At 40.5% G+C, this 17,754-nt stretch overlaps 1 protein-coding gene across 1 annotated transcript in view; it reads right to left on the reverse strand.

Moving 5' to 3' along the window:
• Positions 1-3,531: 3,531 nt before the first annotated feature.
• Positions 3,532-17,754, reverse strand: part of angpt1 (angiopoietin 1) — a 54,153-nt gene continuing 39,930 nt past the window's right edge. Inside the window, 2 exon segments of the mRNA XM_079654263.1 lie at positions 3,532-5,988; positions 10,671-10,801. Coding sequence (XP_079510389.1) covers positions 5,825-5,988; positions 10,671-10,801 — 295 coding nt within the window. The 3' untranslated portion in view covers positions 3,532-5,824.

The following is a 17,754-nucleotide window of genomic DNA, read 5'->3' on the forward strand; positions in this document are numbered from 1 at the left end:
TTGGGGAAATTGGTCCGTGCGCAAAGCATTGTGGGGATTTTAAGACCGCGGAGTCTACAGATTTGCAGCCTCGAAATTTCTCCAAACGAAGTACGCCAGGCTCGGTAGAATTCCAAGTATGCTGGACATTGGAACAGTACTTCGGCGGCACTCGATGACATAGTATGCTTGAAATAGTGGCTTTGGAGTAGCTTTACTCGCGATTGAGAAACACCTGTAATTTCCCAACTGACTGACACAACTTCCTGTATGACTATTTCCTGTGATAAATAAAGCTATGCTATTATCACTCGCCACTAGGGGCTCCCACAAACACACAGCTCTAAACACAGAACACAACAGTATTTATACAACATATTTGATGTCTGTCCCTTCTAGGAGGGGAATCCTTTCTCAGTAGCTCCTCCAGAGATTTTCCCATATTTGTTTCCCATTAAGGAATTTTGTTTGGGGAATTTTCTCTTATCCGAAATAAGTGATTTAGGGCTATACAGTTAAAATCGACATTACTTGACTTATATTGACCTTAGTAAATGTTATTAGAAAAATTAGACTTAGTTTGGTTTTTAAAGCTTTGAGATGTGCATGCTACATCCACTGTATGTTAGAGATATCGAGTGTGTAAGTAAAACATCTGGCCTATTCGAGACATGAGATCTTATAAAAACATGTTGCTTTTGGCTAGCATCGCGTCAGTCAGCAATCACACTTCATTACTTTTGACCGCAGCAGTCTCTGGAGCAATAATTGGCCACACACTTCTCACTCGTTACATCAACTTTTATAATGTGACCAACACTGAGCTCTGAAATCAAAAGCCCAAAATAGGATCGCCGGGTTTATTCTTCCAAATGTTTTCCGGTAAAAGAAAAGAAAACACTTTATTTATTTAGTCTGAAACAATCAAGCAAATGCTCTTTAGTCTTAACATGATTTAAAGGCTCTCTGGGATCCATGTTAGAGGATTTGGCTTTTACTTACAATTTCAAAGAGAAAGATACTCCTAAGCTCTTTTCGTCCAACTAAAAAGCCTTCATGCTTTTATCAGTTTGAATGTCTCCTGCCGGGACCTGCAGCCTTTCTCAGCTTCACACCCTCTGTGTACACCAAGTGTCATTCTCACTCCCACAGACCATCTATCAGATCAGGCTTCTTTTGAGTTTTTCTAGATGAGGGAGTCCCTCACCCCAAATCACGTTTACATTCTTATACTCTATTTATTTAGCTAAACCACATAATGTTGTACTCAAACCTGCATTGTCTAGAAAGCCTTTTTATCTTCACATAGAAATCTTAATGTCCTCCACATAATAAGAACTGTGATTCTATAACAGCAAATCTTAATAGTTCTGTGGAGACCACACAGCTGACTTGATATTAAACTCTACTGCAGTGAAAAGTAGATGACTTGGAGTTGCACACATTGATGTCAGCTTCAATATAATTTTTGCCGGGTGACTTGCATTTGATACATTTACGAGTTCATTCCCCAGTGCCATTTCAGCTTTTAAACATGTTTACCTTATTAGTGGTCGATCTTATGCCAGTTATGTGGTTACACAGATTTATTTGGTTGCTGATGTTGTAGATTGCCCCGCAAAAAGAAAACATTGAAACACAGTCGTTTTTTTAAGAACAGGCAAGAATGATGTCAATGTCGTAGACAGCCAAAGCATTGGGCTTTCATTTCCCTCGAAAAATGCTGTGCAACTTACAGCAATGCAGTGATAAAACACACTTCCAAATACAAGTCTGAAGACAGCAGTTGGCCTGTGAAGGCTTTTCCGGAGCCCTGGCAATCGTGAAAATGTGAAAACAGCATCAGAAAGCCACAACAGATGATATTTAATACTAATCAGGACAACCATAAATACCATACCATAAATAGGAAAACTGGAATCACAAAAGCAAGCTATAAAGTTGAAGTCATGTTAGCTAAATTACATGAAAAATAAAATCTCCCAATATTCTGATAATTAATTATTAACTAGCCTTGTTCACATAGCAGTTTGTCACAATCTGTCTGTGTTTCCTATTTTTTTTTTTATAAGTGTTTATTTCCTGTCTCTGTGTCTTCCCACCTGATTGTGTTCACCTGGTTCTTTTGTGTTCTTTGATTTTATTTGGGTTTATGTAGAGTATTTGCCTTGCTTTACTATTTGCACCTCACATGATTTAAATCTAAATGACCTTTTTGTCATTTTACTCATATTTTAATACTTAATTTCTACTCCAGTACAACACAATGATCGCTGATCAACACAGTGGATTAATTTAGCTTTGTGACTTCGCTTTTTAAGTCCAACAATGTCAGCTGTTACAAATAATGGTTTGCGCTGATGCAAAACGTTTGTACTGGATTAATAATACTAGAGTTAGAAGCACATTCTTAAAGCGGTTTATGATCAAATCTGATACGAAGCAGATGAGCAAAAGATATATGATCTATTTTTACTTCTACTTCCTTTGTCCATTTATCTTTAATGTTTTTATTCATTTCCATGTGAGCAGGTGGTCTCTTTAGGGGATCCAGGGCCCCGAGTGTTCTTACTGCAGGTACTGTACTCTGTCATATCTGATTTGGTTGAGGTCCAGCGCTGTCCGTCTGTATGTAGCTCAGACCCTCAGGGAGTCCCATCGCCTCTGCAGCCCTCTCCTCTTCCTCAGCTAACAGGAAATGATCCACGCTCAGCAGAGCGGCCTGTTCGTGTGTGTGTGTGTGTGTGTGAACGTGCATATGTGGAGTTGACAAGTGAAACGCCTCTTTGACATCATAAATATCCACCGGAGACAAACTTCCCTTGGTTCAGAAGTGGTTCTCTTTTTCTTCTATCCTCATACCAACAAAGGACACAGCTGAAGACCCACATAGGTGTTTGCCAGTGTGTGTGGACTCTTTTCACACTCCACTGCTCCAGAGGTCTATTGAACACATTCCAGTGAGGGTGTTGGGTCAGTGCAGGCGCTGAAGGACGCCAGTGGGTTGCAGACTGCAGTAATTTGTTTAACCTCTGATTAGGCCCAGGAATGTCAACTATGAGGACACACTAAGGGTCCCGACAGCATCGTTTGACACTTTGACACACTAGCAATCTGTCTTTCCCAAATAGCAAGAGAGTCACCATTTGAGACAATAGTTACTTTACGTCCTGGGCAGAGAGGTAGTTTAATGTTTGAAACATCTCATTTGGTCCCAAAATAGGATGAATAAAGTAGATCTGGGCCACAGTGAATATGTAAATTATCACATTATTTTTTGACCAAATACGTTGATATCAATATTGTGACGATAATAATAACGACATAATCAAAACATGTATATTATACATATTATTCGGAAATGGAACAATCTTCAGATTGAGTACTTGTACTTAAGTATATTTTGATGCCAAAAGTGGACCTATCATGCTATATTTGAATAATATATTGTAGGGCCATACCTATATAAAACATTTTTTTCAAGATATCAAACAGATCATGCATTTTTGCCATGCCTCATTTCGCTATAGCCCTGTTTTTGCAAGAGCTGAATCTGAGAAGTCTTCTTCGCTGCTTTTGTGGCAGACTACAGCGCCACCTACAGGCCTGGCATATGTACTACAGCGTCTCCAGCGCTTTCGAACGGCAATGGCCGTGGCTGTCTCCTCCTGATAGGTGGAGAGTTGCCCATATAGGCGGAGTTCCTCGTTCCTGACGTCAGACTATTTTCAAATCTGTATCAGATCCGTTGCAGCCCCGTTTTTAGAGATTTGGGTATGGAGGAAAATAGAGAGGGTTGTGTTTTCTGACACTTGGTGAGTTCCCTGGAACACCGGGGACACATATTCATGTATAAAAGACGTACAAAAATGCGTTTTGCATGATATGTCCACTTTAAGTACACAATCTGAGTACTTCTGCCCCCTCTGTCGGCCAGCCCTAGAAGAACACCCATCTATGTGATTGATATGTACTTTCTTTGTATGGGATACAATGTAGCGTTTGTATCAGGAGATTTCAACTTTAATATAGCAAGCTTGCAACCCTAATTTTAAACCCCTCTATCATTACATTAATTTGGCACAAAGAGTGCAGCCTTAACACATTATGAAAAGATTGTCTCTTTTATTTAATCTAGCAACACAAAACTTTCCACATGTTACAAAATATGTTTAAATAAATCTGCAAATCTGGAATTCGATGAGGTAAAAGCAGAGTTATCAAAGGCACATTTCTCCAGGGTTATTATAGTGTCTATGTTTTATGCTCAACTTCAAAACACCATTGTACTACTGGCAGATAAACAGAAAAAAAGAATAGCCTTCCTCAGGAAAGCTGCTTTGCGCACACACATTAAATTATGCAATTGTTATGGTAATAAACATGTCAATTGTGGCTTTACAAGTTCCAGATACACTCGCTCTCACCACATGTACCTTTAGTAAATATACCACAGTAGACTCTGAAGCTGAAGTTATGAAATATGTGTTCAAACTACTTGTTGGAATCATTAATTTCATGCTTCACATCCTATAACAGCTGCTTTTGTTTTTCTCCAAAGCTGCTTTGATGAGAAACAGAAACTGGCTGAGGCTGTGTCATGTGGATGTCTGTGAGAAACTTCTTGGATGCGACTTGTGTTAAAGATCTGCTCTTTGTCTTAAACTGAGAGGTTAGGAGCAGTCTTTATAGTGTTAATGTTTCATGACGTTAGAAATAAGATTGATTAATATGAACTTCCACCTCTATCTTTAGCACTCTGTACATGTGGGACACCAGCTTAATATAAGCACTTACATCGTTGTAAATATAGAGGAATAATGACGCGATACTTCACCATTACACTCAGGAGTATTCTGTATATCTGTGTATTAAATGTTGTTCATGCATTCTCTCCCCTCTCCATCTGCACACAGCTATAATTGTTATACATCACTAATAATGTGCATCTGTATTAATGACCTTGTTTTTCATATTCAGCAGAAGTAAGGTGATCGTTCATTATCTGAATGTTGGCAGGTATTCATAGTTTCTCGGCCAATAAAAAAGGCAAATAGATCGCAGTCCAATAACAACCTCAGCATATTGAACTCTACTAATCATCACACTGTGTCGAGACAGCTCGTGTGTAATTGCCAGCAAATACTGTGACATTGGTAACTATTAAAAAGTCATTACTTGAAGTTCAATGTCACCTTAAACACTAAGTGTTTCCTCCACAATAAAGATAGAAATTCAGAATACACTGTACAGTACAAATTACAATTTCATCTCCCTTTATATGCCGTCTAAAGTTGGGATAACAAATATACTAAAAAACACAATATATAATACAAGGGTAACGTTTATGGGCTCTGTGAGCAACATTTTTTAAAAAGCAATATCTCTCGTCCAGATAAGTTCTGCCCTGCAGTTTAAATGTCAGCGCTGCTTTCCATTCAGAAGAGTTCCAGTCCTCATTATTATTACAGCCGCAGGTCCAAAACGAAAAATGCACAAATATTTAGTTTGACACCATGCATTGTGCTCAAAATGTGCACACATTAAATGTGAGATAACCCACCTATTTTTGTCAAGTTTGTGAATCTGTGTGGAACAGAGATCCGTTCAGGTGAACCATGCATGACTTCCTCCTCGTGGCTGACTTCCAGTTCATTGAGGGCAAAGGTGAGCAAGCAACAGCAGCACAGCCATCACCACTGCTCTGGGGATGGACCAGGTAGAATACAAAAAGATTTATTGGATGACTCCCACAGCCAGCGAAATGAGATGAGACTAGAGGATAAAATAGGAAGCGTCCCTGCAATGTTCGACATAGCCGTTTGGAAGGTCAAAGTTCAAAAGACTAGGAGAAGTCCAGGGGGCGGATCATCATGGCCGTGGCTCGTAGCGAGTAGCTGGGGCCCTTGAAGTAGTGCCACTTGATACCGTTCAACTTCCCTATGTGTTGCCCTTGGGTGAAGTACATGCCGTTAAGGTTGGACGGGCCGCAGGCATCAAACCACCAACCTGAGTAGAGAGAAGTGGGGAAAGAACAAGGACAAACAAAGCATTTTAGCAACAGACAAGGGATTTCATTAAGTATTGTTTTGTCAAGGTGTTGATAAATTCACCTTTATCACAAGTTGTGTCCTTGGTAAAGGTTGGAGGTTTCCCATGGCCTCTCCCACTGGGCCATGGGACACCATTTCACTGCTATCTGCTCAATGTGTTACTGCCACATGGTTCAGTGGCATGCCAGTACCTGTTGCTGAACGCTCTCCGTACCTCGTTCTATTTAAAGCAAAGAGTGTGCATGTGCACGAGCTCCAGCACAGCAGACATCAAAGTACTGAATGTCATGGGAACTGTTATTCTGCTCCCAGGGTGACACATTTTATACTTTCCCTAAAGGGTATCGGGCACTAAAAAGAGAGATTAGACGTGCTTGGACTTAAAAGGCCTTTTATACAATTTAAGATGAACATAGGCTTCTTGTCTTAGGAGGAGTTCAAGAAATATATAGCTAGTTCTAAATGTTGTAGCAGTTGGGCAACCGTTTCTCTCTCGCTAAGGCCATAGAAGCAGTTAACACTTTGACAAGTATGGAGAGGCGACCTTCTCATTATCGACTGAATCTGTGGAAAAACCCTGCCCATAAATATCCACCATGCAGCTTCTTTAGATTCCTAAAGACTCAGTGATCCTCACTTTTATCTTACCTTGCTTCAAGCTCATTTATATTTAGCCTAATTGTTTTGTTGTGTTGGCATATCTTACCTGCCACCTTTTGAAATTGAGTATATATATATATATATATATATATATATATATATATATATATATATATATATATATATATATATATATATATATATATATATATATATATATATATATATATATATATATATATATATATATATATATATATATATATATATATATATATATATATATATATATATGTTTAAAGAATTCAAGTGAATATACTTTATGAATAAAGTGTTGCCATGCTATTACTAATATTATATATTTCTGATGACAGATGTACTAAACGTATCCATTCCATCCTAGATATCTTATATCTGAACAGGGAGCAGGTCCTCACAGTCAGATATAGAACATATGCGAGGCATGGCACGTGTCCGTCACAGAGTGACACATCGTAGTGCCTCTCCTCTCACATTTAAATACCACGGCGACCTACAGCCTGACTTTTCAAAAGACCTGTCAGTAATCTAAATGCCAGTTGAGTAGCACTTGAAATGTTTGGCTCTATGAAACCTGATGTACTTATATGATTCTGTTTTCTTAAAGGTTGTATCTTCCTGGTCGAATGCACTTATTGTAAGTCGCTTTGGATAAAAGCGTCAGCTAAATGCAATGTAATGTAATGTAATGTAATCAGGAGCAGCGTTCTGCCCTTGTTGCTAGCAGGGGTCGCACATTATACATTTTACATTGATCGCTGCTACAGCATAAGACACGTACACAACATAGCATGGCAACTGGTGGACACCTCTTTACATTTCTACAGCTGTTTAGAGTTTCAGGATGCTGAAAGCAGTAATGATTTGCACTAGCTTTTTATAGGTATAGTTTCTCAAGCTGGGGAGCTCTGTCAGACACATGTGTTGATAGACCAACAATGGGTAAAGGTTAAATGTGTAAATGTTTTATTAAATTAGAAATGGAATAAATAATTATGCAGAGTGAAAACGTTATCGGTTGTGATGACAAATACACAGCTACTGGATTAAAATTCCAATGTTCTGGACGTGTAAAAATGCAATATGTTAAACACCTTGTTAGTAGCTAATATGTTGATTATGTGCATAAAATGTGTTTCTACCACCCTCTAATAGCCCTGAAAACGTTCAAAAAGCTTGTAAGATATAATTAAATCTCCACAGAATTAGTTCAAACCACTTGAAAACCAAAAATGTTGAAAGTTAGAGAGAAATAGTAGACAGTAGCAGTAGTAAATCTGGTGTTGTGTGGTTGATACATAGGCGGTACGGGGTTTGACAGCATCACAAAGTGCAACCTTCCGTTTTATTGAGACACTGTTTGACCCCCTGTTGAATGCTAATGCAGAAAACAGTGAATGTCTCCCACTTGCCATCCCTCACTTGTTGATAAACTGCAGACCACACGACTTTCATTGCACACATAAACATTCAGTGTGCACAGCAGCAAAGCTTTGGGATTAATGATCGGTACCCTCTCCGTTTCCAGACCAGAGATTTTAAAAGACTTGTAAAAACAGTGGGGATGTCTTCTTTAAAATAAAAAAAAAGTCTCTATTTCAGTTTGTTCTCATGGGACAGGGATCTCCCTACCTACTACTGTCAGGGCTGAACTCCTACTGTGTGTTCTAGTGCTGTGTAAATATATACATTACAGTGTGTGTGTGTGTGTGTGTCCAAAGTATATCCTCCTCTGTACTCTTCACACGGCATGCTGCAGTTGTCCTCATAAATGTAGCAGAAGTATTTTTCCTCTTGTATATTCAAAGACACTTGCATCATTTAAATGCAGGGAATACATCAACTGATATGCTGTATTTACTGTAGCACAGGGCTGGGTTCGGCCTCCACTCAGGCTACATGCTGTCATGCCTCTCCATTATGGCTGGCCATAGGCAGGCTATGAATCAAGCGGGAGTAGGGGTGTTGATTAGTGATCGGATGCCAGTTCCCTTTAACCCAGTGCATTCAAAATGACCTAAGAGGTAAACCTGATCTTAAATCTGCACTTTCAAATGCTTGATTAGTACCAGGTCAAGGCTCTCACAGCAATGGAGCTGCTATGAGGTGACAGCGAGGGTCACCGGGCTCCCCTTACACAGCAGGGGAAGCAGAGTCATTTTAAATCTCCCTGACACTTGGTGCCGCGCCCAGGGATCTTTATATCGTGCTGCTTGCCAACCACAGTGCATGGGTGGGGATGCATATAGATTATAGGCTAATAGGTGCAGATACAGGTATAAGCGGCCATGTTAGCCTGCTGCAAGCATGTCAAAAGCAGGCTGTGATCACAATAGGCGCATTCACACCGCAGTACTTTTCCCACAAAGGTTAAGTACAGATCGCGTTCACACCGGAATAAGTCCCTGGGGGTGGATTAGGCAAATGAAGCCGCTGACGTCACTTCTTCTTCTGCTTTGGGTTTACTGGCAGGCCGCAAACAACTTCACGGCGTATACTGCCGCCCAAAATCCCCGGCCGGAAGTCCCCGGTTGTTGGGGACTGGCTTCTACTGAAGCCTTCCGAGTAAATCGCCAGAACGCCGACACCTCCTCATCTCCACCGCTCCCATGTTTTATTTTGTGTTGCCATAAGTTAGTCTCTCTGCGTTTTGGCGCTGGGCTAATGCTAATGCTAATAATGCTAATAAAATGGTGGCTTCACAACACTTTTTTTGAGTTTCACGGGGCGTGGTTTGCAATCCGCCCAGCCAATCAGAAATATATCTCTTTTCTCACAAGAGAGCCGCATGAGAGTCCCTGCTTTCTAGCAGGGACGGAAAAGGGGGTAAAAAGGTTCTCATTAACTAATTTTAGTTCCAGCTCTTTTTGGTGTGAACGCGACATTTCGGAACTATATCGGAACTAAAGTGGGAAAAGTACTCCGGTGTGAACGCGGCTAATGGCCTGCACTAATGACCGGGTAGTGAACATGGTGGAACTGGTCGTAAAAGCAAATCAGAGAAAATTGCTTTTTAGAACATCATGCTATTGTACGCAGTTGTTGCTGCCATAAAGATACACATGCTTAAAGATTCATTTTATGACAACTATGGCATATTTTGTTCTTTATGCATGATTTCTATGACATTGTACTCCCTAATTTAATAGCTGAGAGTGAGAAAGAGTTGCTGAGTATAATTCTAATGGGGGAAGAAACAGGAGAACTTCAGGCTTGCTAAACTTATTCAGAAGAGAAAAGGACAGCAAATGATTAAATGATCATTTGGAGCTGCTTTAAGAAATGGATCAGGTGACGGTATGTTGCTCACATCAGAGCGGCATGCTCCAAAGAACATTTTGTACATTTGAAATGCATTCTGGTGCACTTGGAGAGCAGAATGAAGAGGTCGGATCTACGTTATGAGATACTTGTGTTAACGCTTTTGGTTTAATATAGTTGTGCTTTCAAATCCTTTTCAAATTATAAACAAACTGTGTTTTATAGAATAGATTTACACATCTTTGTAATGTCCCTCACCCACACCCACACGCACCCCCCATACTGCACACTCATTCACCCCTCTATCAGCAAAGCATACGGCACGGATTTTACTCTTAAAATAGTTTTAAAAATAAGCCTAGTGTCTTATATTTACCGTATTTTATTTATTTTTAGAAATACAGAGTGTAAGGCAAATGAATAACTTAATTTCACAAGGAAACTGCATTTGACATTAAACACACCGCAATAAAAGGCAAACCAAAACTCATAGTAAACGAGACAGGATCTGCTGCTGTTTGAACTTTTTTGCTGTTTTATTTTAAGTCTGATGTTTATTCATTTATGTGACGTTTTTTAGGCTGCTGTTTTGATCAGGACTCCCTTTCAAAATAGATTTTGATAGCAGATGGTCATTACGTGAGCAGCTAGTTTACATAGTTGAGCATTTAGAAGTGTTATTGAAAGAAAAATGAATGTATGATTATTCCCACTGTCATGCACCGTCGCTGCACTTACCACCAGTGAGCATGAGAGCACACTTGCACATGCAGTTGTCATTGTCCATGTCCTTGGTGCTGAAGTCTGCTCCGTTGATCACGAGGCTGCTCTGTCGGCCTGCCGTCCCACTGTGGCTTTTCAGGAACAGCCTGAAAGACGGGAGGAGGAGGGAGTCAGGACATGAAAACACATCAGGGGGAGAGGAGTGTGCTGGAGTGAGCAGTGCAAGCAATAAAGACAGCAAGGAGACATAACATGCAGCAAGAAATGTCTCCTGAGAGGCATTTATTTTTTATTTTGATTGAGTACATATAGAACACCTGGAACAACATTAGCCGGGAGGACAGAAGATCAAATAAAGAAGGAAATAAAGAGAGATTATTTTAAAATATTACAAATGGAAAGTGAGGGAGACGGAGAGGAAAGAGCATGTAGTGTAAGGAATGTCTGGGAATCACATTTCCATCCGCAGGGCCAGAGTGTGTTCGTTCACACCTTAAATACTGACTACTGACTAATACACAACCTGTCTACATGGTTTCTACTGTTTTAGAACATTTATTAATTTCATGAAACCAAACACACTGCTCTATTCTTGCTGCTAGGCCATAACTTATATATATTATCAAGCCCAATTCAAAGGATTTTCTATTGAAAAAGCATTACGATACTTGTGCAATAACTGGAGTGCACACTGTGCCGAACCTTTACTATGGCGGCTGAGACTAACCCCCAGTTTTCACCGGGTCCGTCTGCGCCGCGTTACGGCTGTGCCGTGGCGGTCGTAAGGATCGCGGCCACTCTAGTGAATGGGTGCTATTCCACCACACGCGCTGCGTTACGGCTCAGACGCGTCCCAGAAGCGGCTCGGCGCAGCGCTTCTCTAAAATTAGGATGAATCCTATTTTTGCCGTGGCGCAGCGAGGGGGGGCAGGCAGCCGCCCCTCGCAGGAAGTGGAAAGGTGAGCATCCGGGCCAGGCCCATCCCCCACATATACTAATTTAGCAGACCCCCCTCCTTACCCCTCACATTACCTCCACTACGATACGCCCAATGGACGACGAGGTTTTCATCATGGAAGTGGAAAAACACACTATTTTATATGATGTAACCAATGCTTACTACAAGGACAACATCAGAAAGGACAAGGCCTGGTTTTTAGTCGCTGCAGTTTGTGGAGTGGAAGGTAACAACTACATATTAATGTTTTAAAGTTAATTAATACTCGAATTAAACCCGAATCAATAACAAAACTGCGAGCCTGCACGCACGACGCTACGCTTCTGAAACGCTTCTGGGAGGCGTCCGGTGGGTTATGGCGCTAGACCAAAACCGCGGCGCAGCACGGCGCAGACGGATCCAGTGGAAACTGGGGGTAAGCTTAACATCTTAAATATTTACCAAATTGGACGTTTTAAAGACAGTGGTGAATTTAAAGGCTGGGGCATCGAACTGTTGATTTGAACATGGAGGCATCTCATGACATCCATCTATCTATCAATTACGGCCCGTCCACACAGCGGCGTGCGTTGACGCTTCACCATTCAGTTTGAATGGGGTGACGTCACTTTTCGCCAAACTGCATTGTGGGAAGCGACGCGGAGCGTTGCTGGCGTGGCTCGCTGCAAAAGTTGAGCAATGTTCAACTTTTGAAGCCTCGGCAGAAGCGTCAGCCAATCAAATCATATGCCAGTACAAGCTCTAGCCAATCAAACCGCTGCTTGTGTGTCAGGGGCGGGAGAGTCATGTGATTGGTTGTTGGTCGAGTTTCAGACACGCCCGCCGGCAAGCGACAACGCACGCCGCTGTGTGGACGGGCCGTTACCAATATAATCGGCTGAAGTACATAAGTACATCATTCTAGCAAACTTACTTTAGAGATATATACATCTTAAAAAAACAAACCAGAATGTTAAGTTATAAAGTAAGGGTTTTTTCCAAAGTTGGTGTCTTCACCTTTGTATGTTAAGGTTATGCTACCCAGTTCCTGTACTAGTCCAAAACAAGTCAGTGCTGTGAACAAATGTCAACGTGCATCTTTTTATTGGCACAAACTTTCTTCTGAATATCTACTAACAATACAAAAAGTCACAAACTATTAGTTGGAATTTCGCAATGGATTTCACATGTGCTACAGAAACAGAAAGCTATTGTTGAGTGATGGTGTTATTATAAATATCTGCTGGTAATCACATGGCTACTATCCATCCAATGCAAGATTCAAAAAGAGCAAGTACTAATATTCCTTGCCAACTTTTCACTCTGAGGATTTTTCCAACAAACAGCATGTCCATGGGAATGATAAGCCGTCACTCCCATGTTGAATTCCTTTACACCCAACACACTAATTGAAAACTGATTTCTTCTGGGTATGTCCCACTGTGAACTCACTCGAGGTGTGAATGGGAAGTGCTGCAGGCGGATCGGACAATTCCTTCATCCCTTCGCCAACTTTACAGTTGCACGCCTTCCCCTAACCTGCTGCATCACACGCTTGCCTTTCTTCTTTTAATGTCTGTTTCTCTCACGCCCTTTCGGTTTCACAGTTTCCCAAAAGAAGATGATTGCACATCCAAAGAGTGCCGATGAGGTCTATATTATTAAGTACGGTTCACTCCCAGGGAAAGCAATTTCCTGAGTTCCTTTCTTGACAACAGGGGACCATGGGGCGTGAAGTGAACCTCGCACCCAGTTTGGGTTTGCCGATGAGAAAGAAACAAATACAAAAATATGTTATGCATTCAGTAGACGCTCTGTATGCACCACCAGCCTTTGTGAAGCGTGTAGCTCCGAGGCGTCAGCTTGAACAGCTCAAAGAAGGAGACTGGAAGACTCCCCAGGAAACAAAGTCATTTAACGTGAAAGACTTCTGTATTTGGACAGCTGTGTAAATGGCTGATTTGTACAGCAGAGTAAAAAGTGTGACTGCGGGTCACCGAAGGGAATTCACTAAGCCAGTAAACCAATACATTGTAATCCTACAATGTAAGGGTGAGTCATGTTTCTAATCAGTGGCACCAAATGACCACTGGATATGGCAAGTTTGGATAAGGGCCTGCAAGTATACTATAAGCACTTGGGTGTGTGTATAAATGGGCAGGTTTCGCTCTCTGTGTGTGTGTGTGTCATCTGTGACACATGCTGAAGTATTAACCGTTGTCTACAAGGCAACAGATGTCTCACACCGAGTCACTTACGGGCAAGCATGACTTCTATCAGCTAATTCCTGATTCTGAGGAATAAAACATGCAATGTCAAAGATGAGGTCTGCTACCGCTCTGATAAGGAACAGACTGTGCTCCACATTAACCCTCCGTCTTCCAAAGCTCTTGCGACCTCTGTTGCGCTGACAAATCGCCAAGGAGCATCATAAAGAGGGATTTTCCGTATGACACTTTGACAGGCTGCTTTAAATAGTCTGCGGCTGTGTTTACAGGCTGCGCTGCATATTTACAGGACCAACAATCCCCAACTCAACTGACATCTGCAGTTTTTCCTGTCAGGATCCATTATGCACTCAAATGATAAGTGGGGGAATGAAAAGACCAAGTTATGAACTCAAGAGGAAGAGATGCTTTTCCTGAGGCCTGTTTCTAAGAATGAGAGAGAAAAAGACAAGAGAGATGTTTGTAGTAATGTTAATGAAATGAATACGGGGACAGACATCTGCTCAGCAAGAACAGGAACTTAACAGGCAATGCGTGCAAATCAGATTTTTCCTATTAAAGTTACTTAGTTATGTTATTTGTCAAGGCTCATTAGTAACCAAAATATTGAGCTGTGAGCAGAATCATTTGGTTTTACTCAATGACACCCCTGGGGAGGGAGCTTCATGACCCGCCGTGTAATTACTCCAATATCAACCCGGGAGGCCGGCTTGTTTGTGATCTTCTGACACATTCAGAAAGTTGAAACAGCAACAGTGCATGTCCTCATAAGCACAACTTCTCTTTTTTTACATTGATCTTGTTATACGTATAGCTTTTCCTCCCTTATTCACCAAGATATTAAGACTTCCAAGATGATACTTGCTGATACTACCCTTGTGAAGAAAGTCGGCCATCATTAGCCAGCTAAGAGCTAAGTCACACTTCTTATGTGTTAAAATGACATGAGGTAAAAGTGTTTTCTAGTAGTTGAATTGGTTGAAAAGCAAGCTAGGCTAACTAGCTATCAAGGTAGTTAGCAATTTCTACTGAAAAATCACAAGGGAATCTCCCAATTTTTGAATGCCAAAAGCTAAATAACTAATGCAAGACGCAACACTTAAAGGATTTACATGATGTGTTCCGCTTAGTATCAGTGCATCTTATAGCAACATAAGCAATCAGATGCTGGCTAACTGCTGCCAAGGGAAATGCCAATCCTGGATTTTAGATTCCAGTTCCACAAATTATTTTATACATTTGAAAAATGGGAATATACAGTAGCAGCAGTATCATTTTAGTTTATATTTCCTTAAGCAAGAGTTTTGGAAAATTCAAATGGCAGTAAGAGTTTGACAGAGCAGGCATGTATCTAAAGAGGGCTCAGGTCATTAGAGGTAATGAAGGGCTTGTGTCAGCAGAAAAAACATTCCAATTATAACTGTTTACAGCAGATCAGTGGGGCATTGTTTCAAAAAAACAAAAACAACTTTTATAGGTTATTATCCAATTGTGTTTAGCCGCACAATTACAATTCCACACATCATTATTGTATGAGGCGTGGCTGCAAATGTCTCCAACTGAACAACTTCAAAACTTGGGGTATATAAAACTATTTGCACGACAAAATACCACTGGGGGTTAGAGAGAAAAGTGTTGTTTTTATTCTTCTCAGTAATTTTAGGGGAAAACATACCTTTAAGCTTTGATACAGATTCAATTTTCAAAATGAGTCAATGCTCTGGAGTATAACTTCTTCAAACTATGTGGGAAATTCATTTCAGCAGGGTCAGGTGAGGAATCAGATGACTGAGTTATGTTTATCTGAGAGCCCTTCCAAGTCAAACTACGATACAATGACTGATATTGTATCCCCATCTATCTTCACAAACATTATTGCTAGACATTATTAAAACAGTTACAGCCTAGACAAAAATTAAGGCTTCCCACTTTTGAGCTAACTTTTGTTTCCATTAGCCGTGTTTTTTTATCAATGTCCAAGCTTTTCACATAAAAACATTAATATAAAAAAAGAAACTTGTGAATTGATATTTTAACTTGAAAAAGCATAAATCAAACATCATACTGGTAGAAAAGCAGTTCATTTAATAACAGAAGTGCCTAAGAAGGACTCCTTGGAACTGGTCTTTCCCAAAGTGTGTCACTTTCTCCCCACACGTAGACAATATGTGTTGCATTACAGCTGAGCGTGCTGGGATTGGTGTGGGGCCTCAGATCTGCTAACGTGTCGCCCATTCGCAGTCTTACTTTTATCTGACACTTCCCATTTTACAACACACCGTGTTACCCTGAACAGAGGATATTGCTGTCACAAAGTGACTTTATACAATTATTTCTCTCGAGATGTAAGAGGAAAAGCTCATAAAACAATTTCTGTAATGGAATGTACACTATGCTTCGCTGTACAAAGTTCGAGGGATACTTTGATGAAAACAACAGTTATAAAATTGTTTAAATGGTGTGAATGTTCAATACAATCTCAGCTGAAAATGATACAAAAAATGCAACTTTTCTTAGTCTGCTTTGGTTTCATTCATCTCCATACATTAAGGCAAAACCCAGTGAGCTTAGGGTCCAGCTCATGCTGTTACACACCTGGCAGTCATTAGCCTCCTGAACTGCAGTCTGATTGGCCCATTGCAGAGGTTAATCACCCTGACCAATGGGTCGCTTCCTACTGCAAGGCCAAGAGATGAGTGTTCGGGTGTCATTTAGCTCCATTGAGACACATATAAACCAATAAAAACGGTATGTATAGTAGATTCATATAAGATAGTAGCGTAGTTATAATCTTCAGTGGTTTCTGCATTACATGTATTGGACAAGGCATGTAATTAAAGTTCCCTATTGCAGAGGTTTCTGACATTTTATTCCATTACACTGCATTTATCTAGTGCTTTACCAGTTATTGCGAACCCTCACCACATATTTACTTATACTAGTCACCGTTAATCCATAAATACAAAGGCAGAGGCTGCTAAGCAATACTTTCCCATGCATTCACACACCTTTGGCCATACCATCGGAAGCAATTTGGGGTTAGGTATTTTGCCAAAGGAGACTTCAATATGTTGACTGCAGGGCTGGTGGTTGAACCAAAGACCTTCTGATTCGGGGTCCTTTACTCCAACTTCTCAGCCACAACTGCCCCGCAATATACTACTAGAAAAAGAGCTTTGACACTTTCCTTTAAACCTTTGGAAACTAAAATGTGTCCAGGTAAGCATACAATTAAATCATTACTTGTAAATCTGGCATCACTTAAATTCAAGAAAAAGTTATTAGCTTTTTCATCTGATATCTTGAAGCAGCTCAACATCCACCTGGATCCATCTTGTTCATACATGTTTTTTTTATTTATAATTACACATTTTCCATGTTCATTATTGAGGGATCTTTTCTGTAGCCGCTGCATGGACCTAAGGACAGAGGGGGTCGTAGGCCGTAAAGATTACAGAGCCCCATGAGGCCAATTCACAATTTGTGACATTGGGCTATATAAATAAAATGTAATGTGATGATTTGATGACAGCTTTCAACCGTGTTTCAGGACTTCATCTGCACAAGGAGCGTGTTTAGCTGTCATGGGATGGATCTGTTGGTATGTGAGCTCAGCAGCTGATGATTTCATCCATATCAACCTGAGTCTAACTTCATCCACCGTTAAAGAGTGTGTGGTGTGTGTAAGTCTGGACAAAGTCCTGTGTGAGTGATCAGTATCTTGGTTTTATTGTAATCTATTTTACTTTCTTGGATGTTCTAAGACTATGTTAGAACAGTGATACTTCCACAATAAACTTTAAGTTGTCTATAAAAAAGAAACATTACCATTCAGAATACACCACATATTGTTAATTTCCAACAAATTGTCCTGCTGATAATTTTTTCTGCCTGTTGCTTCATCTCCATTGTTGGAAGCCTCGGAAAAATAATA

The sequence above is a fragment of the Notothenia rossii genome, assembly GCF_949606895.1.
Source record: "Notothenia rossii genome assembly, chromosome: 10".
NCBI lineage: Eukaryota > Metazoa > Chordata > Actinopteri > Perciformes > Nototheniidae > Notothenia > Notothenia rossii.